The following is a 27,810-nucleotide window of genomic DNA, read 5'->3' on the forward strand; positions in this document are numbered from 1 at the left end:
TGTTAGCATTCACAGGGCGCAGCAAATGGATACTAGTGGGATCCCTACTATTCACCCCTATTATGCTGGTCGTTGATCTAGCTCTGACCCTCGGTGGCTTTTAAACCTGCGCAGAGGACACCCTGAGTCAGATGCTGGGATCAAGCGGGAGTTCCCACTCTACACTGACGGATAGTCAGGAGACACTAAAGATAGCCGCACAGAGTGCGTACAGTACCGCAGCAGCGGTCACTGCTGGATAGACACAGTATATATTGTGCCTGGTGCTGGATGGCACAGCTCAGCAGACAGTATCGCACTGGATAGGATTAGATACACTGCTCAGTAGACTATCACACAAGATAGGATTAGATACACTGCTCAGCAGACAGTATCACACAGGACATGATTACATACACTGCTCAGCAGACTATCACACAGGATAGGATTAGATACACTGCTCAGCAGACTATCACATGGGATAGGATTAGATACACTGCTCTGTAGTCTATCACACAGGATAAGATTAAATGCACAGCTCAGCAGACAGTATCACACAGGATAGGATTAGATACACAGCTCAGCAGACAGTATCACACAGGATAGGATTAGATAGAAGGTTCAGCAGACAGTATCACATAGGATAGGATTAGATACACTGCTCAGCAGACAGTGTCACACAGGATAGAAGTCGATACACAGCTCAGCAGGCAGTATCACACAGGATAGGATTAGATACACAGCTCAGCAGACTGTGTCACAAAGGATAGGATTAAATCGAGGCTCAGCAGACAGTATCACACAGGATAGGATTAGATACAAGGCTCAGCAGACAGTATCACACAGGATATGATTAGATACAAGGCTCAGCAGGCAGTATCACACAGGATAGGATTAGATACACAGCTCAGAAGACAGTAACACACAGAAAAAGATTAGATACCCGGCTCAGCAGACAGTATCACACAGGATAGGATTAGATACACGGCTCAGCAGACTATCACACATGATAGGATTAGATACACAGCTCAGCAGACTGTATCACACAGGATAGGATTAGATACACAGCTGAGCAGACAGTAACACACAAGATAGGATTAGATACACAGCTCAGCAGACCAAAGAAAGGGCAAAAACTTCAGCCCAAGATGTGCAAAGCTGGTAGAGACATACCCCAAAAAATTTGCAGTAGTTGTAGTGAAAGGTGGTCCTATAAAGTATTGACTAATGGGGGCTGAATACAAATGCACATTACAATTTTCAATTTAATATTTTTTAAAATCTTTAGAAAACCTTGTGTCATTTCCTTTATACTTCACAAATATTTGCTACTTTCCGTTGGCATATCGCATAAAATTCCAATAGAAAAATATTAAAATTTGAGAGATCTCAGAGGTTAATACCTTTTCATGGTTAATTGTAAAAACAGTAACAAATAGCAAGGTACAGCTAGATGACAGATTATCTACTGGCTAACATAGTACAAAGATATGTTTTTCCTGTGTAAAATCCCAATAAAATAGAATAAAATTTAAGTTGTGGTGGTAACATGAAAAAACGTGGAAATGGTTATGGGCTATAAATACTTTTCAAGGCATTGTATATCCCAAAATGAAACTATTAAAACTACCAATTTTACTAAGAAACACAACTATATAAATTTGGTTTGTATTGACTTGATAAATCATTTTGCTTAGCCATCGTCACTGCTGAGTGAATACAATCAAAGCAAAACAAAAAAACTAATAGCAGAAAAACCTAACTTAGACATTTTATGACACTTGGTATTTTTTACGCAAATGAATGAAGTAATTAAAAACAGTACCACGCTCAAGAGAAAAAAAAAGCTCTTCTGTGGTCAGAAAAAATGTGATTCTTGGAAACAGAAGAGGGAAAGGGTGTAAAAACAAAAATGAATTGTGGCAGGAGGAGTTAAAGGTAACTTTCATTTTGAGTGTCTTCAGTATTTTGATTTAATCATTTTACTTTTTTCATTGCTTTCTTTCCTAGGTGATGGATATGACTGTGAGCCATTGACATCATGTAAGGATGATGGAGATTGTTCTCCTGATGCAACGTGTAGTAATATAGCAGGAATTATCTTATGCACATGTAATGATGGATACCAAGGTAATCACTGATCGCTAGAGATGTCTGTATATACAGCCATTCACTGGACTCCATCTATAGTCTATCAGTAAGAACACCTGGTATCTTAGAAACGTCAAGAATTTTCAGAATGTGAATTACATATTAATTGATTGACTTTAGCTAAAATTGTTATTACTCTCATTACATGGTTTCTTCAGTACCTGGACATCCCCTTTTTAAAATAAGTTGTGATTGTTGTAAAATATAATAACATATACTCGTCTCCTGCACTGACCTAACTCCAGAGATGTCAGCGCACGATCTATTGGGGCTTAAATGACATTGTGAGACAAGTGACAGTACAGAAACCCAATTCTGGCTGTTTAATGGCTACAGGTCTCACGTAACATAGCAATGTCATGGAAACCCCGAGAGCCACGGCGCTGATATCCCTGGTATGGCACCTGTGCAGGAAATGAGTATATGGTAGCTTTATTTTATAATTGCATTTGTAATAAAAGCTGAAAAGATAGTGAGCGCAATAGGGTCTTATCTAGGTTACAATAAGGAACAGAGTTAGAGAAGAAAGCTCACTGAAAGGCTGTGAAAGCACAACCTCTGTGTTAATTGAAAATCTTGGTTGCTGCAGATACAAAAGTAGTCTACAATACGGAAACTGGAGAAAGGTGGAGGCAAATCCATGCTACCAAAGACATAAGGTGCAGTGAGAGACTCATAATCAAAGCTACAATTGGCCAAACTTTCTCCTGTTTCCATATACACTGCTCAAAAAAATAAAGGGAACACTAAAATACCACATCCTAGATATCACTGAATGAAGTATTAGTTGGAAATTTTTATTCATGACCTAGTGGAGCCCAGTCCTTAGCATCAATGCCTTCATCGTGCAGGAACTGCTGACACACTTCAGCCACATGAGGCCTAACATTGTCATGCATCAGAAGGAATCCAGGGCCAATGTCATGTCGGACGCTATTCACACTAGGGCGTCCGACAGACAGCGGTAATTCCACATTCGTCCTCTATATGCTCAGTGGCGCCGGCAAGACTTTATCCAGGTTGTCCGGGGTTAATCTAGCTGGTAATCGGGTTGGAGGCTGGGTCATGCCCGTGGCCTTTAAATAGTCATTCTGGACTTTGGGCATCACCGATTATAGCTTGTGTCTTGTGCCTGGTGATCTCGGTCTGGAGTGGTGGTCTAGGAGTAGAAATATCGTATCTGGTGGTGTATTATCCTTTGTCATATTTCTCCTTCCTATATTTGTATTTGTTTTGCCCTGTGCACATTATAGTATTTTCCTGAATGTCTGCGGCGTGGTGCATTTTTAGTTTTCCCTGTCTGTGCTTTCTGTAGGGGTTGGTGTGTGGTCTAATCACTGGGTGGCGGGTGGAGGTTTCAGCATAGGACTGAAATAGGAGTCAGAGTCAGGCCTGGCGGCCCAGACAAGCACACCATCAGTGTAAATTCTGGGAGAGGGACAGGGTTTTTCCCTAGTCTGAGGGATATCGCAGGGGTCCGGGTAATCAGCTGTAGTCTACCCAGTACCCACATGACAGCCAAGTGCACCTATGATCTCACAATGGGTCTGGGGATCTCATTTTGGCACCTAATGGCAGTCAGGGTTCCTCTGGCTAGCAAACGGAGGGCTGTGTGGCCGTCCAAAGAAATGCCTCCCCCCACCTTTACTCACCCACTGCTAAACCTGTCATGCTTGGGGATGTTGCAGGCAGCAGATCACTCTCCACGGCGACTACAGACTCTGTCACAGAAGTCACATGTGGTTAGTGTGAACCTGCTCTCACCTGTGAAAAGCACAGGGTGCCAATGTCGTATCTGCCAATCTTGGTGTTCTCTGGCAAATGCCAATTGCCCTGCACAGTGTTGGGCTGTAAGCTCAACAGCCACTTTTTGACATCGGGCCCTCATACCACCCTTATGGAGTCTGTTTCAGACAGCTTGAGCAGACACATGGATGTTAGTGGCCTGCTGGAGGTCATTTTGCAGGGCTCTGGCACTGCTCCTCCTGTCCTTCCTTGCACAAAGGAGGAGATAGCAGTTCTGCTGCTTGGTTGTCGCCCTCTTCTTGCCCTCTCCATGTCTCCTGGTGTACTGGCCTGTTTCCTGCTATCCGCTCCACACTCTGAACACTGTGCTGACAGCCTCAACTACCCTTCTTGTCACAGCTCACATTGATGTGCCATCCTGGATGAGCTAAACTACCTGAGCAACTTCAGAGGGTTGTAGACACCACCTCATGCTACTGTACAGAACCTATAGGGGTGAGAGAAATTACAAAATGCAAAAGTAAACAAAACAGACAAAAAGGATGCAAACAGAGAAATGGTCTGTGGTTCTGCCCTGCAGAACCACTACTTTATAATGGTTGTCTTGCTAATTACTTATCATTTCTACTGTTGTCTATTCCATTTGCACAACAGCAGGAGAAATTGATTCACAATCGGTGTTGCTTCATAACTGGACAGGTTGATTTCCCACAAGTGTGACTTGGAGTTACATTGTGTTGTTTAAGTGTTCCCCTTATTTTTTTCAGCAATATAGCTTTATTTTTTATTTTAAAAAGTGGATGTCCGGGTACTGGACTATCCCTTTAATATAAGGTCATGTAAATATTTTCTTGTTTGTGTAGCATGTCCTATCATTAGTACAGTCTCATAGACTTTGACTGCAGTTTGTCCTATAGAATTTAGTACCATCCATTAATACTTTATGTCCTTATTGTAAAACAGTTGTGGATGAGCTCTTAATCACAGGCTTCATTAATAAGTCATCATTTCTGTGTTGTGATCAGGAAATGGGTCATATTGTGCTGACATTGATGAATGTGGAGGAAAGAACAAATGTTCAGCTAACGCCACCTGTAATAACACGGAGGGCAGTTACATCTGTACATGTAATGCTGGATACACAGGTAAGGACAATACATCAGCAATATGGGAAAGTAATGGAAATGAATAGTTTATTAAAGTTTTGTATTTGCACAGAGATGTAGATTTTTTTTACTTGAAGGGTAATTGAATAAATGATATATGTAGATTCATACGTTTTTATTATTGCATCTACCTCTGATATATCATTAGTTAACCCTTCATGACAAATGACATACATCAGCGATATATGATAGTAATGGAAGTTAGTAGCTCATGTTGTGGACATGCTCACAGATGTAGCATCTTTTGACATAAAGTGAACCTGTCAGCAGGATTTTACTAAGTAAACTACAGACAGTGTCAGAAGCCATACAGATGAATATGTGCGCCGAACAACACATAAAAACCCCACCGCAGGCCACCCCGGAGCATGAGCATACCATAACTGAAAACTACAAACAAAGATTAAACAACCACAAGACGGATTTCATCATCCAAGATATCATTGTAATCAGTATAACGGCGCCAACCTGACACTGTCTGTAGTATACTGAGCATAATCCTGCTGACAGGTTCCCTTTCACACACAATGAATTAACTAGAACATGATAACCTACAGCTTTGTTCAGCGATGGTCACTGAATTGTCTACTAGGGGTTTCAGTTACTGGTTTGTGTATCACGATCCCTGGCTGCAGCGTGGTATTTATATCACAATAGTAAATGTTCCATTTTTTTGTTATATTTGTGTATAAATGGACAGAACTTACCATACAGTGATAAACCTAAACCCAAACTTACAGGGTAATGGAATGCGAGGTTATGTAAGACAGCCCTGGCTATTTGACCAATTTGTCGCTTCCTTCAGGCTTTCAGTAGATTTATCTGTAGTCTCCTCATAACAAGAATATGTGCCAGAATATCGTGTAATATTTAGTGTTGAGCGATACCGTCCGATACTTGAAAGTATCGGTATCGGATAGTATCGGCCAATGCCCGAAAAGTATCGGATCTCGCCGATAACCGATACCCGATACCAATACAAGTCAATGGGACTCAAGTATCGGAAGGTATCCCTTATGGTTCCCAGGGTCTGAAGGAGAGGAAACTCTCCTTCAGGCCCTGGGATCCATATGAATGTGTAAAATAAAGAATTAAAATAAAAAATATTGATATACTCTCCTGTCCGGAGGCCCCTGCACCTTACCTCTGTTAACCTGCAGCTTCCGTTGCTTAAAATGAGCGCGTTCAGGGCCTTCCATGACGTCACGGCTTCTGATTGGTTGCGTGCCGCTCATGTGACCGCCACGCGACCAATCACAAGCCGTGACGTCATTCTCAGGTCCTAAATTCCGAATTCTAGGAATTTAGGACCTGAGAATGACGTCACGGCTTGTGATTGGTCGCGTGGCGGTCACATGAGCGGCATGCAATCAATCAGAAGCCGTGACATCATGGAAGGTGCTGAACGCGCTCATTTTAAGCAAAGCAAGCTGCCGGTTACTACCAGAGCGCGTCAGAGGGTGAGTATATCCCTATTTTTTATTTTAATTCTTTATTTTTTACATGGATATGGATCCCAGGGCCTGAAGGAGAGTTTCCTCTCCTTCAGACCCTGGGAACCATACACTGGGAACTTCCGATTCCGATTCCCGATGCCACAAAAGTATTGGATCTCGGTATCGGAATTCCGATATCGAAAGTATCGGCCGATACCCAATACTTGCGTTATCGGAATGCTCAACACTAGTAATATTTCATCTAGGAGCTCGATGACTTAATGCTTCTATATTTCAATGGCTGATTAGACAACGTATATAGAATAATACATTTTAGTTTCCACATTTATCTATAGTGTTACATCCTCAGTAAACTGAGCATTTTATATTGATCAGGTAATGGGACCCACTGTGAGGACATTAATGAATGTGAGACCAATAATATCTGTTCACCTTATGCAACCTGCAGTAACACTATAGGGAATTACACCTGTACCTGTAATGATGGATTCACGGGTAAGTCCTGAATTCTCCTTTGGCGCGATTGATCCGTACTAATAAATTTCTTTAGCTGCATTGAATACTGTAGTTGATGATGCAGCTCGATAACATGGGATACCGCCAGAAATGTACACACCGTGGCGATATATCCTGAGGCTAATCACTATATTCAGAATTTTGCAGTGTCATATAAGGCCGGTATACAGACTAACACTTTTCCTGTCAGTTTCTCTAAACAATGGTTGCTGTTAGTGGCAGCCATTTATGTTGTGTCTGCGAATACAGCCGATCCTGTTCTGTGTAATCAAAACTGACAGCATGAAATATTAATGAGTGATAAAAGCAAACAATAACACTGGTCAACGCAATTTTTCTGGATAAAGGTTTTAAAACATATTTTAAGTCAATTTTGGCTGCTGATTACGAATATGAACTCTGTTTTTGGCTATCACATCAGGATTTCGAGATATTTTCAATTTTTTGATGAAAATGACTCCTAATGTTTTATGAAAAAAACGCATGATTTTTGGTACTACATTTTGTATATTTTTAATCAAGGAATAACAAAGATTACAAAGTTTATGTACAGCAAATCAAATATACTTACAGAATTAAACTACAAAATATAAAAACACATATATATGGCACACAGATGAATGGCAAATGGCAGTTATTTGAACTTTCCTTTCTTGGCTGATCTGTGATGTACAGCTTCTGGGTTATCTCTCATCAAGCTCCAGCAATAGTCAGCCATCATATGTGAGTCCCACCGGCCTTGATACCGTTCTTCCATTGTTTTAATGTCCTGATGAAAACGCTCCTCTTGTTCCTCGCTCACATCCCCAAGGTTCTCTAGAAAAAAGTCCAAATGGCTGTGTAAATAGTGAATCTTGATACTCATTCTACATCCAAGATTTCGCAGACTCATTAGTAGCTCTTCCACAATCTCTTCATAGTTGTCTGCTTTCTTATTCCCTAGAAAATTCTGCACCACATTACAAAATGCATTCCAAGCTCTTTCTTCTGTCTCATTCATTGATGTGATAAAATTTGGGTCTCTCATAAGTGTTCTTATTTGAGGTCCATCAAATATTCCAGCCTTTTTCTTCTCTTCACTAAGACCAGGAAAAGCTGAACATATACTGTATAGTTAAAGCATTCTCCACTGTGATTGAGAGCTTTGACGAACTGCTTCATCCATCCAAGTTTTATGTGTAAGGGAGGAAAGACAATGTTCTTCCTATCCACTAGAGGATTATAGATGACATTCTTATCGCCTGATGCCAAACTCTGTCGCTGAGGCCATTCAGTTTTCACCAAATGCTCTGCTATAGCTCTACTGTACCAGTAGCACAGAAAACAAGGGTGTTTTGTGTACCCTCCTTGCAGACCCAAAAGAAAGTTAACCATTTTCAAATCAACACAAATTAACCAACCAAAATTAAACTAAATTTACCTTAGTGAACCGTATAAACCAGCACTTTTCATACACTACTTACATTTATCATGGAATTCATGAAAATGGGCTATGTACATATAGCGCAAAAACGTGATGCGATAGAGAAATTAAAAGATCAGATTAGACTTCAGCACCCTCAAATTAGTCTAAAACTGTTCTTAAAGTCCATGCCAGAATTTTTTTTTTTTTTGTAGACCAGTGTAATATTACATTAGAATAAAATAATCCATACTGTTATTGTTTGTTTTATAGACTACATCATGCGCCCTGCTGGCCAACAACATCATGTAGCTAATATTCTAGTCACATCTGTCCGATAGTGTTATCTGTGGCGCAAACATAAACTCAAGGTATGGCCCCAATCCATTAAGCCTGGTGTTTTGTGTGCCAGTTTTAGTGAGGGTGATGCAGAAATTGGATGCGCCTAATTTATTAAGAGGCAGGTACCACTTGTGAATTTTCCGCATTTTACAAGACTTTGTGCCTTTCACCAGAATTGTTACTGATTAGTAGTGTTGAGCATTCCGATGCTGCAAGTATCGGGTATCGGCCGATACTTGCTGTATTGGAATTCCGATACCGGGATTCCGATACTCTTGTGGTATCGGGTATCGGGTATCGGAACAACATTAATGTTAAAATGTGTAAAATAGAGAATTAAAATAAAAAATATCGCTATACTCACCTGTCCGACGCAGCCGGGACCTCAGCGCAGGAACCGGCAGCGTTGTTTGTTTAAAATTCCCGCTTTTACATGGTTACGCGAAGTCCCGGCTTGTGATTGGTCAGGGCGGCCATGTTGCCGGGCCGCGGACCAATCACAGCAAGCCGTGACGAAAATACGTCACGGCTTGCTGTGATTGGTCCGCGTCCCGGCAACATGGCCGCCATTAACCAATCACAAGCCGTGACGTCACGGGAGGCTGGAAACGCGCTCATTTTAAAAAGGGCGCGTGTCCAGCCTCCCGTGACGTCACGGCTTGTGATTGGTTGCGTCGCGGTCAACCAATCACAAGCCGGGAGGCTGGACACGCGCCCATTTCAAAATGAGCGCGTCCAGCCTCCCGGCTTGTGATTGGTTGATCGCGGCGCAACCAATCACAAGCCGTGACGTCACGGGAGGCTGGACACGCGCCCATTTCAAAATGAGCGCGTCCAGCCTCCCGGCTTGTGATTGGTTGATCGCGGCGCAACCAATCACAAGCCGTGACGTCACGGGAGGCTGGACACGCGCCCATTTTAAAATGAGCGCGTGTCCAGCCTCCCGTGACGTCCCGGCTTGTGATTGGTCAGGGCGGCCATATTGCCGGGACGCGGACCAATCACAGCAAGCCGTGACGTAATTTCGTCACGGCTTGCTGTGATTGGTCCGCGTCCCGGCAACATGGCCGACCTGACCAATCACAAGCCGGGAATTCACGTAACCAAGTAATAGCGCGATTTTTAAACAAACAACGCTGCCGGTTCCCTCGCTGAAGTCCCGGCTGCGTCGGACAGGTGAGTATAGCGATATTTTTTATTTTAATTCTTTCTTTTACACATTTATATGGTTCCCAGGGCCTGAAGGAGAGTTTCCTCTCCTTCAGACCCTGGGAACCATCAGGGATACCGTCCGATACATGAGTCCCATTGACTTGTATTGGTATCGGGTATCGGTATCGGATTGGATTCCGATACTGTGACGGTATCGGCCGATACTTTCCGATACCGATACTTTCAAGTATCGGACGGTATCGCTCAACACTACTGATTAGTATTTACAGAAAAGCAGATTTTACAAAAATGAAAAAGAATATAGAAATCAGTGTCAGAGAGCGTGTGCCCATTTGTCACAAGTGAATGCACTGAGTTTTTGCATTTCTTGTGCAATAGTTTTTGTGAACAAGGGAAATAATAATTAAAAAAAATACAAAAGAAGATTCCCTAAAATACAAAAATGTAATGGTAACTGTCAGTGCAGCGCCCCAGAGTCCTGGTCGTTGCAGTAGCATGGTTCAGCCACTAAGGGGGGCCATGCTGCGTTCGATGGCACGGAAGGAGTTCTCTGAGCAGGTATCACAGTCACCAAGACATTTCACAGCTGGGCCTCCGGGGGGAGCTAAGGGTGCTATTCATTAGGCCACTCCCCACCATAGTGGGTAAACTGGGGGTCAGGCAGAAAGTTAGGAAGAACGCTGACGGGATCGAACGGAGCAACACCTGGTGGCAGAGGGTGTTGTGAAGGGAGAGACTGTAGGGTCTCTGCCAGGGGTGGGATCCTGGCAGAGGCTTGGCATGGAAAGAACGTAAAGGGACCGTGCCTGCTCAGCATAGCGGCGGTGCCCAAGGAAGGACTAAGAAGCGAGATAGATTGTGCTGAGTGAGAAACGAAATCAAGCGAAAGGAGATACCAGTGAGGGTTGTGCTGAAAGAGGCAGCACCTTACTGAGGCGCACTACCGGTGGCCGGAACGCCGAGGAGGTAAAGAGTTTCAAGCCATACCTCAGACCTACGGCAGGGCAGTTAGCTTGAGGCGGACTGTCTCACGCATCACCCAGGAAGGCAAAGGGGGGTACCAACAGGAGAGGGGCGCAGATAGAGTCCCGGAAGATCTCCGAGCCTCCCCGTCATACGGGTGCGTTCCTACCATAGTATCTGGAGGGACGAGAAAGATCATTGCGAATTAAGTTGTTGTGAGGGAACACGAGAAACAGACACAACAGTTGTGGGGTACTTTCCGTAAGCACAGCAGGGAAGGACTGCAACACATAGCGCTAGAAGGAAGGCACCGATTTCCACCTGCAAGGAGAGCTCTGGAAGTGCCATTGGACCGGCCGGACTTGCGCAGCCTGGTGAGCCGTATTCCGGACTGAGGACCCAGAGAGCTTCAGTAAAGAGGTAAAGAGACTGCAACCTGGTGTCCTCGTTATTTACCGCGACCTGCACCCCACAACTGCACCGCTACAACATCACTTATTGCACCGGACGTCCCCCACTGACAGACAGGGCCACGGACCGGGTCTAGCCACCGTGACAACCCCAGGACTGAGACCTAGAGGCCCGGCTCCGGGTACCCCTCGGCCCTGCGGCGGTGTGGGGGCGCTCCAACTTGGCGTCACGAACAGGATCTACTTAAGCCTGAAGAATCAGGTCATGTGTGCCTAGAGACTGTGATTTACTGTACTTTATTGCAAGATTGTGCTGCGCCATTGGCCGCCAGAAGTTCCCGCCAAAAGGCGCCGCCATTGCTACACCCCAGGAGAAGGAGGGTGTGTTATGGGCGGAGACTCCCAGTGTGGCGCGAGAAATGGCTACCGCCCCCTGCACTTCTGGCTGCAAAGAGATGACCTGCCCCAAAACAGAAGACAACCCCCTGAGATGCAACGGCGGGAAGCTGGCGACGGAGAAGCCCGACCTTGGAGAAATGGCGGAGTTAGGTGCATGCACTGCCAGCGACTATCAGGCGGCGATGATGAACGGCGAGTGCCTGAGCGAGGAAGAAGCGGTTCAGGCCTGCCTTTCTTCACCGGAGATGGACCGGAAGGCCGCGGACCTGACAGCAGAGCTACGCCCACCAATCCCGACCTCGGAGTTAGAGGAGGGGGAACCACGGCTAGCTGGGCCGAATCCGAGCATCCCATTGGAGGAGCCCCGGTCCGGGCTGCAGCAGATTCCAGCGTCCTCGTTAACGGACCGGAGCGACACCGATGGAACCATATTAGGCGCAGGTATGGCCGACGTCCCTGCTCCCCTCCGCGAGCCCACTTCCATGACCCACCTCTATCGCAGTAGGGAGCGACTTATCTCGGCAGGGCTAATGGTGCTATCCCCCGATGACCTGGGGAGGATGGTGCCACCGCTGTCGACTGGAGTGGGGGAGCCTGTGGATGTGAGCTTAGATGGAGTAGTTCTTCGGTGGGACACCCCCTGGTTTGGAGCAGATGGATCCCGGGAGAACGGGTCCACTCTTGCGGTGCTTACGTGGGAACAATATAGACAGTGCTTGATTCTGCAGTGGAAAGGACGGAAAGGAGCTGAGTCGATGGGCCCAACGAAAGTACAACAACCCCCCCCGGCATGGGATGACAGAGACACGGTAAGGCGGGGCACTGTGTTGGCCTACCATGTAAAAAGGGGGTGGGGCCTCATACACGAGCCGGGACTGGATACTGATGTTTTCGTTGCGCACTGTAACGTGAGGGCTCCCTGTTGTGGCCGAAGCGGAGAACCGTTACAAAAGGGGGATCCAGTGACCTACAGCCGCCACTTGAACCCACTCGGGTGGTATGCACGAAATGTTCGGCGGTGTATGTCTGGGCCTGCGGCACCTGCAGCCCCAGATCTGGTCCCGGGAGCGCCTGAACTTGTCACTATCGCGACGGTACGCCTAGTGGCAGCCCCGGAGTTGGCCAGTCGAGTCCATCTGCATGTTCGAACTGAGGACACTGGCGCTGTAGTGGCCGGGGGCGCGGAGCCCCAGCCACCGGAAGGAGAATAAACCTCGATACCATGAAAATGTAAATAGTTACTGTTTGTCTTTTATTCCTTTAAGTTGCTGCTAAACCCGCCCAGGGTTAATGGATCCCTCTGTTAACCCGGGATCCTCTTTGTTTGTTTTCCTTTTCTGAAGATGTTGCACAAAAGTTATACAAACTGCAGAAATCATGGACTGTGCATGATTCGAACTTCCCTTGTAAATAGTTTGCACCTTCTTAAAGGTGCACCCTACTGGTTTTAGCCAAAGACACTTTGCGAAGATGTTTGCCCTATTTGTTTGAGCCAAAGACACTTTGTGAAGATACCTTTCCTACCGGTTCTAGTTAAAGACACTTTGCGAAGATACCATGCCGGAACCTTTGCATGGGCCGGTAGGCTGAGAAGACGAGCTACCTTAGAAAGACTTGGTCTCCTCTTAAAGGGGATGTGAGAAACTGAACTTGAGAGAGATACTGTTGCAGAACAGTAATGCCATAATGATGCCTTGAAAAGAAATGTAACTGTTTTACATGCTAAGTTATATGTGTTGAATTTGTTGAAATGTCTAAATAATGTTTTGCAGAAAGAAAAGATGCAGAGAGCCCGTAGGGGTAGAGATAGAGGTCTGCATAGTTGAAAGTAAGCAAAGTAATAATGAAGGTGAGGATAGAAGGTAAACCCCGCGTCCCCATTGAAAGTTACTTTGTTACTAAGGACAGAGAGTGAACCCGTAGGGGTTAGAGAGTGAGTCCTTAAAGGAGCCGAGTAGAGCGGGCTCAGAGTTCTTTAAACGAAAGGAATGTTATGTCTATACCATGTATAGTAGAGAAAGGCAGTAGGCCCTGGATGAACAGGGCGGTCCTGTAAAAGAAAGGAGAGGCAGTAGGTCTGGTGCCGTAGGGACAGGCGGTCCTGCAGGTTCACAAGAAGGAGAATGTGAAGTTACCTTACCCTGTAATGTGATTATAGGAAGGCCTTTGGTAAACTAAGAGTGTATGTTTCCTAAAGGCAATGTTAATTTATTGTTCCAGAATTTGCACTAAGTAGAATACCCGGTTGGGTAACAGGAGTTATGCATAGCCTGTAATTTATAATGTTGACCATGTTTGTAACGTTAAAAGTGTCCTCACCTCCCATAAAGGGAAGCCTGTTCAAGTATGCTTATTGTTTTACACTCAACAAAATTGTATGTCTTTTTGCTAATCTGTATTGTTGTTTTTCTTCCCAGTCCCGGAGTACTGTGTTTAACCAGGGGGGAGTGCAGCGCCCCAGAGTCCTGGTCGTTGCAGTAGCATGGTTCAGCCACTAAGGGGGGCCATGCTGCGTTCGATGGCACGGAAGGAGTTCTCTGAGCAGGTATCACAGTCACCAAGACATTTCACAGCTGGGCCTCCGGGGGGAGCTAAGGGTGCTATTCATTAGGCCACTCCCCACCATAGTGGGTAAACTGGGGGTCAGGCAGAAAGTTAGGAAGAACGCTGACGGGATCGAACGGAGCAACACCTGGTGGCAGAGGGTGTTGTGAAGGGAGAGACTGTAGGGTCTCTGCCAGGGGTGGGATCCTGGCAGAGGCTTGGCATGGAAAGAACGTAAAGGGACCGTGCCTGCTCAGCATAGCGGCGGTGCCCAAGGAAGGACTAAGAAGCGAGATAGATTGTGCTGAGTGAGAAACGAAATCAAGCGAAAGGAGATACCAGTGAGGGTTGTGCTGAAAGAGGCAGCACCTTACTGAGGCGCACTACCGGTGGCCGGAACGCCGAGGAGGTAAAGAGTTTCAAGCCATACCTCAGACCTACGGCAGGGCAGTTAGCTTGAGGCGGACTGTCTCACGCATCACCCAGGAAGGCAAAGGGGGGTACCAACAGGAGAGGGGCGCAGATAGAGTCCCGGAAGATCTCCGAGCCTCCCCGTCATACGGGTGCGTTCCTACCATAGTATCTGGAGGGACGAGAAAGATCATTGCGAATTAAGTTGTTGTGAGGGAACACGAGAAACAGACACAACAGTTGTGGGGTACTTTCCGTAAGCACAGCAGGGAAGGACTGCAACACATAGCGCTAGAAGGAAGGCACCGATTTCCACCTGCAAGGAGAGCTCTGGAAGTGCCATTGGACCGGCCGGACTTGCGCAGCCTGGTGAGCCGTATTCCGGACTGAGGACCCAGAGAGCTTCAGTAAAGAGGTAAAGAGACTGCAACCTGGTGTCCTCGTTATTTACCGCGACCTGCACCCCACAACTGCACCGCTACAACATCACTTATTGCACCGGACGTCCCCCACTGACAGACAGGGCCACGGACCGGGTCTAGCCACCGTGACAACCCCAGGACTGAGACCTAGAGGCCCGGCTCCGGGTACCCCTCGGCCCTGCGGCGGTGTGGGGGCGCTCCATCTGCATTACAAAGTGTGCGTGTCACACCATGACTAGAGGTGTTTGTAGCACCAGAAACGTGAGGTTGTTTCAGAATATTAAGCCTATGGTGGACGTCATCAGGATTTTAAATATGCATCAATACAGGTTTTACATCCGTGCTGCTGGGTTTCCTTAAGTTGCTCCTATATTATCGATGTCTTGGTACTGTAGAGACATTTTCTCTGCTCCAGACAGGACTCAGGACACTGAGATGCCATGTCCTGGGTATATGCCATCACTTACCAGGATAGCAAAGCTCCATCTACTAATTAACAAGAAGTGCCATGTTTTCCATCACCTTCTAAAGGTTTCCATGATTATTAACATATTTTTCATCAGGTAACGGGACCCACTGTGCGGATATTGATGAATGTGAGACCAATAATACCTGCTCACCTAATGCAACCTGCAATAACACAATAGGGAATTACATCTGTGCCTGTAATGTTGGATTCTCAGGTGAGGAAATAAATTGATCACATTATATTAACTTTTGTTATAATAGTTATTGTCATGTAATTCTTACTTTTACAAAACTTAAAGTAGATTTTTTGTAGTCTGCCGAAAACAGGAAAACTTAGATAAATATTATTATTATTATTATTTATTTATATAGCACCATTAATTTCATGGTGCTGTACATAAGAAAGGGGTTACATACAGTATTATAGATATCGTTTACAGTAAACAAGTTTACAGTGACAGACTGGTACAGAGGGGGGGGGACCCTGTCCTTACAGACTTACATTCTATGTATTTTCAATACAACATCTAACTCTAATGTTCCATCTTCAGTAAACCATTTTGCTACCAGAAGTTTCTTGACATTTTGTGCCTATGTTAGATAGGACAATTTTCTAATTTCTGACGTGTACAAATGAAAGTAGCAATAGTGGAATATTGGAAGAACAAGGGCAAATTTTAACAGCAAGCAATCTGACATTTTGCTTGTTCTTGTAAGTAGAAACTAATCAAACATTTAACACGTTGGGAATAATACTTTAGCTTAAAGTTTTTGCATTAATCAGGAAATATTACTCATTGTGATTATAGGAATGACCATACCAATAACATCTGTTCACCTGCACTAACACAATAGGGATTTACATTTGTACATGAAGAGAAATTTCCATATTGAAATATGCTAATCTTTTAAAGTGAGCTTATTAATGAGTATAAATATATATATACGGTATATATATATATATATATATATATATATATATATATATATATATATGAGATAGTTGATAATGACTTAATAATAGTTTTAGTTGCGAAGTAGCCATAAAGGGATTCATGTGGCAATGCCATAAAGAAAAAAAATCAGTGCCACAGAAGGGAAGCTGTATATAGGGCCACACAGCTGCAGTTTTTGGGTCACCAAGTGGAGACTAATAAGTGCATTCCATGCAATAAGGTTATGAGTTCAATTTTCAAACTTGTTTTTATTATTTTTAAATTTTAAAAAGTAAAATAAAAATAATAATGAGAAAAATTCAGACAAAGTAAAAAAAAATTGAACATGTTACCATGTTAGTTTGCAGTTTGGAACCTGGACATGGTACTCTGATGCTGCCTGTGATGCTATATTCTAGCTCTATGTCATCACTTACCAAGATAGTACAGCTCCATTTACTAGTAAACAATACATTTCATATATATTTTACCTTCTTGTAATGTTTTATTTAATGGAATCCACTGCTATGACATTCATGAATGTGTGACCAGTAATGTCTGCTCACCTGATGCTACTTGCACTAACACAATAGCAAGTTACACCTGTATATACACTGCTCAAAAATAAAAGGAACACTAAAATACCACATCCTAGATATCAATGAATTAAATATTCCAGTTGCAAATCTTTATTCATTACGTAGTGGAATTTGTTGAGAACAATAAAACATAAAAATTATCAATGTAACTCTAAATTAATATCCCATGGACGCCTGTATTTGCAATTACACTCAAAATCAAAATGGAAAATCAAATTACAGGCTGATCCTGCTTCAGTGGAAATGCCTCAAAGCAAGGAAATGATGCTCTGTAGTGTGTGTGACCTCCAAGTGCCTCTATGACCCCCATGCACTGCCTGGGCATGGTCTGGATGAGGCAGCAGATGTTTTACTGAGGAATCTCCTCCCAGACCTGAAATAAAGCATCAGTAAAATCCAGAACAGGTTGTAGTGCAACATGGTGTCGGTGGATGGAACATGATGTCCCAGATGTGCTCAATTGTAAGGGCAGGTCAGTCCATAGCATCAATGCCTTCATCATGCAGGAACTGCTGACACACTTTATCTACATGAGTCTTAGCATTGTCATGGATCAGAAGGAACTCATGATCCAGTGCACCTGCATATGGTCTAACAATAGGTCTGAGGATTTCATCCCGGTGAATAAAGTCAGTAAGAGTGATTAGCACATGGAGGGCTGTGCAGGCCTCCAAAAAAGTGCTTTCCCACATCGTTACTGACCCACTGCCAAACTTGCCATGCTGTTGATGTTGCAGGCGACTGAACATTCTCCACGACGTCTCCAGACTCTGTCACATCTGTCACATGTGTTCTCCTGGTGTACTGGTCTGTCTCCTGGTATCATCTTAAGGCCGGAGTCACGCTACAGCGACATACGGCCAAGTCTCACAGGTTAAAAACACACTCTGGCACCGGCACTCCGGAGCGGAGCGACCAGCTCCATGTATTGCTATGCGGATGCACACTCCGCTCTGGAGTGCCGGAGCCAGAGCTTTAACCTGCGAGACTCGGACATATCTCGCTGTGTGTGATCCCGGCCTAATTCTCGTGACACTGTGCTGACAGACATGACTCCCCTTCTTGCCACAGCTCGCATTGATGTGCCATCTTGGATGATCTGCACTACCTGAGCAACGTATGTGGGTTGTAGACACTGCATCATGCTACTGTACAGAACCTCTAGCAGTGAGAGCAATTACAAAATGCAGAAGTGACTAAAACAAAAGCAAAAAAGGATGAGAATAGAAAAATGATCTGTGGTCACCCCCTGCAGAACCACTCCTTTTTAACGGTTGTTTTGCTAATTGCCTATCATTTATACCTGTTTTTTGTTCCATTTGCACAACAGCAGGATAAATTGATCCTCAATCAGAGTTGTTTCATAACTGTTCAGGTTGATTTCATAGAAGTGTGATTGACTTGGAGCTACATTGTGTTAAGTGTTCCCTTTTGAGCTGTATATATATTTATATATATATATACATATATATATATATATATATATATATATATATATATATATATATATATATATATTAGGGCAGGCGGAATGCAGCAAGTAAATATAGAGATAGTTTAGGTAGGTTTGCTGCTCGGGGTCCACTGTGCAGGAGTGGAACCTGCTGCTAGCAAATGGCAGCACTATATAGCGGTACTACGCCTGAATAGACACAAGTACCGTAACCCGGTCTGTATAGGAGCGAACTCTGTTGCTTCACAGAGTTGCCTGGATTAAAGATAACGCTGTGCCCTGTTAGCATTCACAGGGCGCAGCAAATGGATACTAATGGGATCCGTGATATTCACCCCCACTATGCTGGTGGTTGATCCGCTCTGACCCTCGATGGCTTTTGAGCCTATGACTGAGGACGCCCTGAGTCAGATGCTGGAGAAGCGGGAGTTCCCACCCTACACTGACAGATAGTCAGGAGACACTAAAGATAGCCACACAGAGTGCGTACTGTACCGCAGCGGCAGTCACTGCAGGATAGACGCAGTATATATTGTGCCTGGTGCTGGATGGCACTATCTGGTGCTTGACAGCTACAACACTCGTGAGCATTCAACAACTCTAGGGATGGGAATGATTAGGAGCTTTCACCAGAACAGGCACACATCCACACATACACAAATACTGAATTATACTAGCTCATGGCCGAGCGGCCATGCGAACCTTATATAGCTGCAGCTCTTCAGGACCTTCCTAGTGGACCAATAGGAGCTGCTACAGAACCTGAGCGTGTGACCTCTGACCTCCAATGAGAGATCTTCCCTTGGGCATACTCAGAAGTAGAAAAGCAGGACTCGCCACTGAGCAGTATTGGTTATAATGGCTGAGCCTGGAAGGGCAGCAGTAACCAAATGTGCAGCATCTGTCCAAGCCAGGCGCTGGGACCGACGTCTCCGCTGAGCAGGCTCCATTGCAGCTGGAGGAGAATGGGAGACCACAGCGGAGATGGTTCGAGATTCCCCCTGTGCAGAGGTGGGAACTCGAAACCTAACATCACCCCCCCTCCTAGGGCCCCCTCCTCCTTGGGCCTTGCTATGCTCGAAGGCAGCAATGAGTTGCGGAGCCCGAATGTGCTCAGCAGGCTCCCAAGACCTGTCCTCTGGGCCATAGTCCTTCCAACCCACCAAATAAAATTTTTTGCCACGTACCACCTTACAGCTCAAGCTAGCGTTCACCACATAATCATCCGTAGATGAACCCGATGTCCTGGCAGGTGACTCAGAAAACCGGGACATGTGAACAGGCTTTAGAAGAGACACATGAAAGGTGTCGGTGATACCTAGGCGTGGAGGAAGAGCCAGACGGTAGACCACAGGGTTAACCTGTTCCAGGACCTTGAAGGGACCCAAGTAGCGAGGTGCAAACTTAGTGGACTCAACTCGCAGCCTGATGTTACGGGCAGAGAGCCACACTAAGTCACCAGAAGCAAAGGTCGGAGCGGGGCGCCGATGTGCATCGGTGGAGGACCTCATTCTCTCCTTGGAAGCCCGGATGGCATCCTGAGTGTGGTCCCAAATGTCACATGCCTCCACAGCCCAGTCTGCCACCCTGAAATCGGCAGAAGACACGGGTATAGGCACAGGAACCCATGGATGATGGCCGTAGTTAAGGAGGAATGGGGTCTGCCCAGTAGAGTTGGCTACGGCGTTGTTTAGCGCAAACTCCACCCATGGTAGCAAGGATGCCCTGTCATCCTGCCTACCAGAAACAAAATGTCGCAGATATGTGACCAGGGTCTGGTTGGCCCTCTCTACCAACCTATTCATCTCGGGATGGTATGCTGAAGAGAGATTCAGCTCAATGCTAAGTAGACGACAGAGCTCTCTCCTGAACTGAGACACAAACTGGGGACCCCGGTCACTGACAAATTTGTCCGGCATACCGTGTAGGCAGAAAATATGTTTAATAAACAACGCTGCCAAGGCCCGTGCAGAAGGTAGCCGTGGAAGAGGCACCAAGTGCACCAGTTTGGAAAAATGGTCGGTGATTACCCAAATGATGGTGCAGCCACGGGACTTGGGTAAGCCCATTACAAAGTCCATCCCGACCATCTCCCAGGGCCTGTCCACCACCAGCAGGGGATAAAGTAACCCAGCTGGCGGTTGTCGAGGAGACTTATTCTTGGCGCAGGAGACACATGCCTGAATATAGTCTCCAATGTCATGGGCAGTATGCGGCCACCAGTACTTCCTCACCAGAAGCTCAGATGTCCTTTTGGTCCCAACGTGTCCACCCACCCTGGACGAGTGAGCCCAAGAGAGAATCTCTGGTTGCAAATTTGATGGCACAAAAGTCTTCCCCGGGGGCACAGACTCTAGCAAAACCGGGGCCATGGTCCTCAGGCTCTCAGAAGGGACAATAAGCCGAGGTTCCTCCTTCGCTGATAAAACTACGGAGTGGGAGAGAGCGTCGGCACGAATGTTCTTCTCCCATGAGAGAAAATGGAGGGTGAAATGGAATTGGGAGAAGAACATGGACCATCTAGCCTGGCGAGAATTTAGCCGCTGGGCAGTCTTTATATAGACCAAATTTTTGTGGTCGGAGTAAACTTGGATGGGAAAGCGAGCCCCCTCCAGGAGGTGTCTCCACTCCGAGAAAACCAACTTCATGGCTAGAAACTCCCTGTCCACGATGGAATAATTTCTATCCGCTGATGTGAAGGTCTTGGAGAAGAAGAAGCAAGGATGCTTCTGACCTTTAGCATCCTTCTGGAAGAGGACTGCTCCAGCACCGACGGAAGAAGCATCCACCTCCATAATAAAAGGTTTATCAACATCGGGGCGATGTAAAATGGGACCACTAGTGGAGTGCGACTTAATAGAGAGAAAGGCCTTGGAAACCTCCTCTAACCACAATTTGGGATTTGCACCCTTTTTGGTGAGGGCAACCAAGGGAGCTACCAAAGTTGAGAAGTGGGGAATGAACTGGTGATAGTAATTAATGAACCCCATAAAGCGCTGCACCGCTTTGAGAGAATAGGGTTCCTACCAGTAAATCACAGCCTGTAGCTTGGCAGGATCCATTGCCAATCCCTGGGCGGAGATGATATAGCCAAGGAAAGGCAAGGACTCCTGCTCAAACACACACTTCTCCAACTTGGCGTAGAGGGAGTTTGCCCGTAGGACGTCGAAGACTTTGCAAACATCTCTCTGGTGGGAGTCTACATCTGTAGAGTAGATGAGAATATCATCCAGATAGACTATGACCGAGGTGGAAAGTATATCACAGAAGATATCATTCACCAAGTCTTGGAAAACGGCAGGGGCATTACAGAGCCCAAAGGGCATCACCAGGTATTCATAGTGCCCATCCCTGGTGTTAAACACCGTCTTCCATTCGGCCCCCTCACGAATGCGAATCAGGTTCTAAGCACTCCGCAGATCTAGTTTAGTAAATACCCTCGCTCCCGCAACCTGTCGAATAATGCTGATATCAGAGGCAGAGGGTATTTGTTCTTAATTGTGATGGCATTAAGGCACCAGTAATCAATGCATGGACATAGTTCTCTGTTCTTCTTCTGCACAAAGAAGAACCCAGCCCCTGCAGGTGACACTGACTTCCTAATGAATCCTCTTGCCAGATTCTCCTGGATGTATTGGGACATCGCCTCTGTCTCCGGGAGAGACAGGGGATAGACTTCACCCCAGGGAGGCTCTGCACCAGGCAAGAGGTCAATAGGACAGTCATAGGAACAGTGGGGAGGAAGGGTCTCCGCAGCCCTCTTGGAGAATACATCCGCCTAGGGCCAATAGTGCTTGCAGAGAGAGGAAAGATCTGCGGGTACTTCGGTAATAGCAACCTTAATGCACTCCCTAAGACATCTGCCCTCACAAGATTCACTCCAACCCAAGATTCTCCCTGAGGACCACTCTATATGAGGGGAGTGGTAACATAACCAGGGTATCCCTAGCAGGATCTCACCTATTCCCTCGGGGATGACAAGGAGGGAAATAATCTCCTGATGGGATGGAGACATAGATAATGCAAATGGGATGGTCTGGTGTGTTATTTGTGAAGGCAGTTTTGACCCATTCACCACTTGTACAGTCACCGGCTTGGCGAGCATCACCAGGGGTATTGCGTGGCATTGGGTGAAGGCTGAGGACATAAAATTCCCCTCTGCCCCAGAATCCACACAAAGCTTGACTGTAAGAGTGGAAGGGCCAAAGGTGATTGTCCCCTTAAAGGACAGTTTGGAGGAAAATGCCACTGTGTCTAGTAAACCTCCTCCTACGGTTACTAGACATGGATATATCCCAACCGCTGGGGACATTTCTTGGCATAATGTCCTATCTGCTGGCAGACATTACAGACCACGGGTATTTGAGTGGCCTGGGACTTAGGTCCTGCACGAGATAACTCCATGGCCTCATGGGACTTGGACGCCTGAACAGGAGATTATAGAGGAGTAGCAAAGGTAGGAGCCAACCGGAACCTCTGCCTACACTGGGTTCGCTCCAACCTTCGTTCGTTAAACTGAAGGTCAATGCTGGTGGAAATAGTTGTAAGCTCTTCCAGTGTGGCAGTAATCTCCCTGGTGGCCAAAGCGTCCTTCACATGGTCAGCCAGTCCCTTCCAAAATACCGGGATAAGGACTTTATCCGGCCACTCCAGCTCAGATGCCAAAGTCTGGAAGTGGACGGCTAATTGACTGACCATGGACTGCTCTGTCAATGCCAGCAGTTGGAGCGCCATATCATGGGTGTCATGAGGTCCCATAAAGACCTGTTTCAGAGAGTCCAAGAAGCGAGGAGCACTCTGCACCACACGATCATCGCGCTCCCACAGCGCGTTGTCCACTCCAACGCACTGCCCAACAGAAGGGATAAAATAAATCCCACTGTAGCCCATTCTGTGGGAAAACGTGCAGCCAGGAGTTCTAGATGTATGGCACACTGGCTCACGAATCCCGGACACAGCTTACTGTCACCAGCAAACTTGTCTGGTAACGGGAGACGAGATAAAGTCGGAGCAAAGGTGGCAGTGGACAAACTGGCTGCAGCTACGCTAGCAGCTTGAACAGCGACTGCGGTGACATCTACAGCCGAGGTTGTGCGTTCAAGAGCCGCCAACCTACCCTCCAGCTGCTGGATGTACCGTTGTAGATGCTGATCGTCCGCCATTACTTGCCTGATCATGGCGCTAGTATACTGTTAGGGCTGGTGGAGCGCACCGAGTAAATATAGAGATAGTATAGGTGCGATCGCAGCCCGAGGTCAACCGTGCAGGAGTGGAACCTGCTGCTAGCTAATGGCAGCACTTTATGGCGGTACTATGCCTGAATAGACACGGGTACCCGGTCTGTATAGGAGTGAACTCTGTTGCTTCACAGAGTTGCCGGGATTAAAGATAATGCTGTGCCCAGTTAGCATTCACAGGGTGCAGCAAATGGATACTAGTGGGATCCCTGCTATTCACCCCCATTGTGCTGGTGGTTGATCCAGCTCTGACCCTCGGTGGCTTTTGAGCCAGCGCCTGAGGACACACTGAGTCACATGCTGGGATCAAGCGGGAGTTCCCGCCCTACACTGACGGATAGTCAGGAGACACTAAAGATAGCCGCACAGAGTGTGTACAGTACCGCAGCGGTGGTCACTGCAAGATAGACGCAGTATATATTGTGCCTGGTGCTGGATGGTACTATCTGGTGCTAGACAGCTACAACACTCACGAGCATTCAACAACTCTAGGGATGGGAATGATTCGGAGCTTTCACCAGAACAGGCATACATCCACAAATACTGAATTACACTAGCGCATGGCCGAGCGGCCATGTGAACCTTATATAGCTGCAGCTCTTCAGGACCTTACTGGTGGACCAATAGGAGCTGCTACAGGACCTGAGCATGTGACCTCCGACCTCCAATGAGAGGTCTTCCCTTGGGCATATGTTATGAACTGGTGGCCTAGGAGCAGCATGGACGAGCTCTGGAGTAGGTGGCCTCTATACTGACCGCAGACCCTGAACTTAACACATCAACTAGAAGTAGCCGTGGGATGTTCCTGTCACTCCCTAGACACCTCGTCACGGCCGGAGGACTAATTACACCTAAAGAAAGAAACAGGAATACTATCTTGCCTCAGAGAAAATTCCCAAAGGAAAGGCAGCCCCCCACAAATATTGACTGTGAGAGGAGAGGGAAATTACAAACGCAGACTGAAAACAGAATTTAGCAAAGGAGGCCACGCTACCTAGAATGAAAAGACAGGAAAGAGTACTGTGCGGTCAGTATAAAAAATACTACAAAATCCACCACAGAGAATACAAAAATCTCCACACCTAACTAAAGGCATGGAGGGTAACTCTGTGACTCCAGAGCTTCCAACTTGGCTGAGTAAATCTTAACACAGACAAAGCTGGACAAGTAAAAACATAGCAATTCACAGAACTATTAAGTCCACCGCATGTGGACTGCAAAAACAGAGCCAGGACTTATCTTTGATGATTTGGACAATCCAGAAGGAGAAACCAAGCAGAGATGTGGATCCCTAGAAAACAATGGACAACTGGCACTCACGAAAGGAAGGAGCCAGACTAAATAGCCCCGTCCAAAGTGGAAGCAGCTGATGACTGTTGTGAAGGACAAACAGCAGCACCACCACTTACAACCACCGGAGGGAGCCCAAGAGCAGAACCCACAACAGAATTCGCAACAGTACCCCCCCTTGAGGAGGTGTCACCGAACCCTCACCAGAGCCCCCAGGCCGATCCGGACGAGCCAAATGGAAGGCACGAACCAAATCGTCAGCATGAACATCGGAAGCAACAACCCAAGAATTATTATCCTGGCCATAACCCTTCCACTTGATAAGATACTGAAGCCTCCGTCTAGAAAAACGAGAATCCAAGATCTTCTCCACAACATACTCCAACTCCCCATCAATCAACACCGTGGCAGGAGGATCAACAGAGGGAACCACGGGCACCACATATTTCCGCAACAAAGATCTATGAAAAACATTATGGATGGAAAAAGAGGCTGGAAGGGCCAAACAAAAAGACACTGGATTGATAATCTCAGAAATCCTATAAGGACCAATAAACCGAGGCTTGAACTTCGGGGAAGAAACCTTCATAGGAACATGACGAGAAGACAACCAGACCAAATCCCCAACCCAAAGCCGGGGACCCACACGCCGACGACGGTTGGCAAAACGCTGAGCCTCCTCCTGAGACAACACCAAATTGTCCACAACATGAGCCCAAATCTGCTGCAACCTGTCAACCACAGAGTCCACCCCAGGACAATCAGAAGACTCAACCTGCCTTGAAGAAAAACGAGGATGAAACCCAGAATTACAAAAGAATGGTGACACCAAGGTAGCAGAACTAGCCTGATTATTAAGGGCAAACTCGGCCAATGGCAAGAAAGCCACCCAATCATCCTGATCGGCAGACACAAAGCATCTCAAATAAGTTTCCAAAGTCTGGTTAGTTCGCTCGGTTTGGCCGTTTGTCTGAGGATGAAATGCGGAAGAAAAAGACAAATCAATGCCCAGCTTAGCACAAAAGGACCGCCAAAACCTAGAAACAAACTGGGAACCTCTATCGGACACAATATTCTCCGGAATGCCATGCAAACGAACCACATGCTGAAAAAACAACGGAACCAACTCAGAAGAGGAAGGCAACTTAGGCAAAGGTACCAAATGAACCATCTTAGAAAACCGGTCACAGACCACCCAGATAACAGACATCCTCTGGGAAACAGGAAGATCCTAAATAAAATCCATAGAAATATGCGTCCAAGGCCTCTCAGGGACCGGCAAAGGCAAAAGCAACCCACTAGCCCGGGAGCAGCAAGGATTGGCCCGCGCACAAGTCCCACAGGACTGCACAAAAGAACGCACATCCCGTGACAAAGAAGCCCACCAAAAGGACCTACTAACCAAATCTCTGGTACCAAAAATCCCAGGATGACCAGCCAACACAGAACAGTGAACCTCAGAAATCACTTTACTAGTCCATCTGTCAGGAACAAACAGTTTCCCCGCTGGACAGCAATCAGGTTTATCAGCCTGAAACTCCTGAAGAGCCCGTCTCAAATCAGGGGAGATGGCAGAAAGATCACCCCCTCCTTAAGAATACCAACCGGCTCAAGAATCCCAGGGGAATCAGGCAAGAAACTCCTAGAGAGGGCATCAGCCTTAACATTCTTAGAACCTGGAAGATACGAGACAACAAAATCAAAACGGGAGAAAAACAGGGACCGTCGGGCCTGTCTAGGATTCAGCCGTTTGGCAGACTCGAGGTAAATCAGATTCTTATGATCGGTCAAGACCACAATACGGTGCTTGGCCCCCTCAAGCCAATGTCGCCACTCCTCAAATGCCCACTTCATAGCCAACAACTCACGATTGCCGACATCATAATTGCGTTCCGCAGGCGAAAACTTTCGAGAAAAGAAGGCACACGGTTTCATCAAGGAACCATCAGAATTCCTCTGAGACAAAACGGCCCCTGCCCCAATCTCAGAAGCGTCAACCTCAACCTGAAAAGGAAGAGAAACATCCGGCTGACGCAACACAGGGGCAGAAGTAAATCAGCGCTTAAGCTCCTGAAAGGCAGAAACGGCCTCAGAGGACCAATTAGCTACATCAGCGCCCTTCCTCGTCAAATCGGTCAGGGGTTTAACCACACTGGAGAAGTTGGCAATGAAACGGCGATAAAAATTAGCAAAGCCCAAAAATTTCTGAAGGCTCTTCACGGATGTGGGCTGGATCCAATCATGAATGGCCTGAACCTTAGCCGGATCCATTTCTATAGATGATGGAGAAAAAATGAAGCCCAAAAAAGAAACTTTCTGTACTCCAAAGAGGCACTTAGACCTCTTCACAAACAAGGCATTGTCACGAAGGACCTGAAATACCATCCTAACTTGTTTCACATGAGACTCCCAATCATCTGAAAAAATCAAAATATCATCCAAATATACAATCATGAATTTATCAAGATAATTCCGAAAAATATCATGCATGAAGGACTGAAACACAGATGGGGCATTAGAGAGTCCGAATGGCATCACAAGATACTCAAAATGGCCCTCGGGCGTATTAAACGCAGTTTTCCATTTGTCACCCTGCTTAATACGAACCAGATTATATGCCCCTCGAAGGTCAATCTTAGTAAACCAACTAGCCCCCTTAATTCTGGCAAACAAATCAGAAAGCAAAGGCAAAGGGTATTGGAATTTGACCATGATCTTATTCAAGAGGCGATAATCAATACAGGGTC

The 27,810-nt window shown here is 46.1% G+C and overlaps 1 protein-coding gene across 1 annotated transcript in view; it reads left to right on the plus strand.

Moving 5' to 3' along the window:
• LOC143803972 (uncharacterized) overlaps nt 1-27,810 on the plus strand; it is a 254,169-nt gene that overhangs the window by 159,054 nt on the left and 67,305 nt on the right. Inside the window, exons 16-19 of the mRNA XM_077281723.1 lie at nt 1,990-2,109; nt 4,902-5,021; nt 6,875-6,994; nt 15,645-15,764. Coding sequence (XP_077137838.1) covers nt 1,990-2,109; nt 4,902-5,021; nt 6,875-6,994; nt 15,645-15,764 — 480 coding nt within the window. The remainder of the gene's footprint in view (nt 1-1,989; nt 2,110-4,901; nt 5,022-6,874; nt 6,995-15,644; nt 15,765-27,810) is intronic.

This window comes from Ranitomeya variabilis, chromosome 2, assembly GCF_051348905.1.
Source record: "Ranitomeya variabilis isolate aRanVar5 chromosome 2, aRanVar5.hap1, whole genome shotgun sequence".
In the NCBI taxonomy this organism is placed as follows: Eukaryota; Metazoa; Chordata; class Amphibia; order Anura; family Dendrobatidae; genus Ranitomeya; species Ranitomeya variabilis.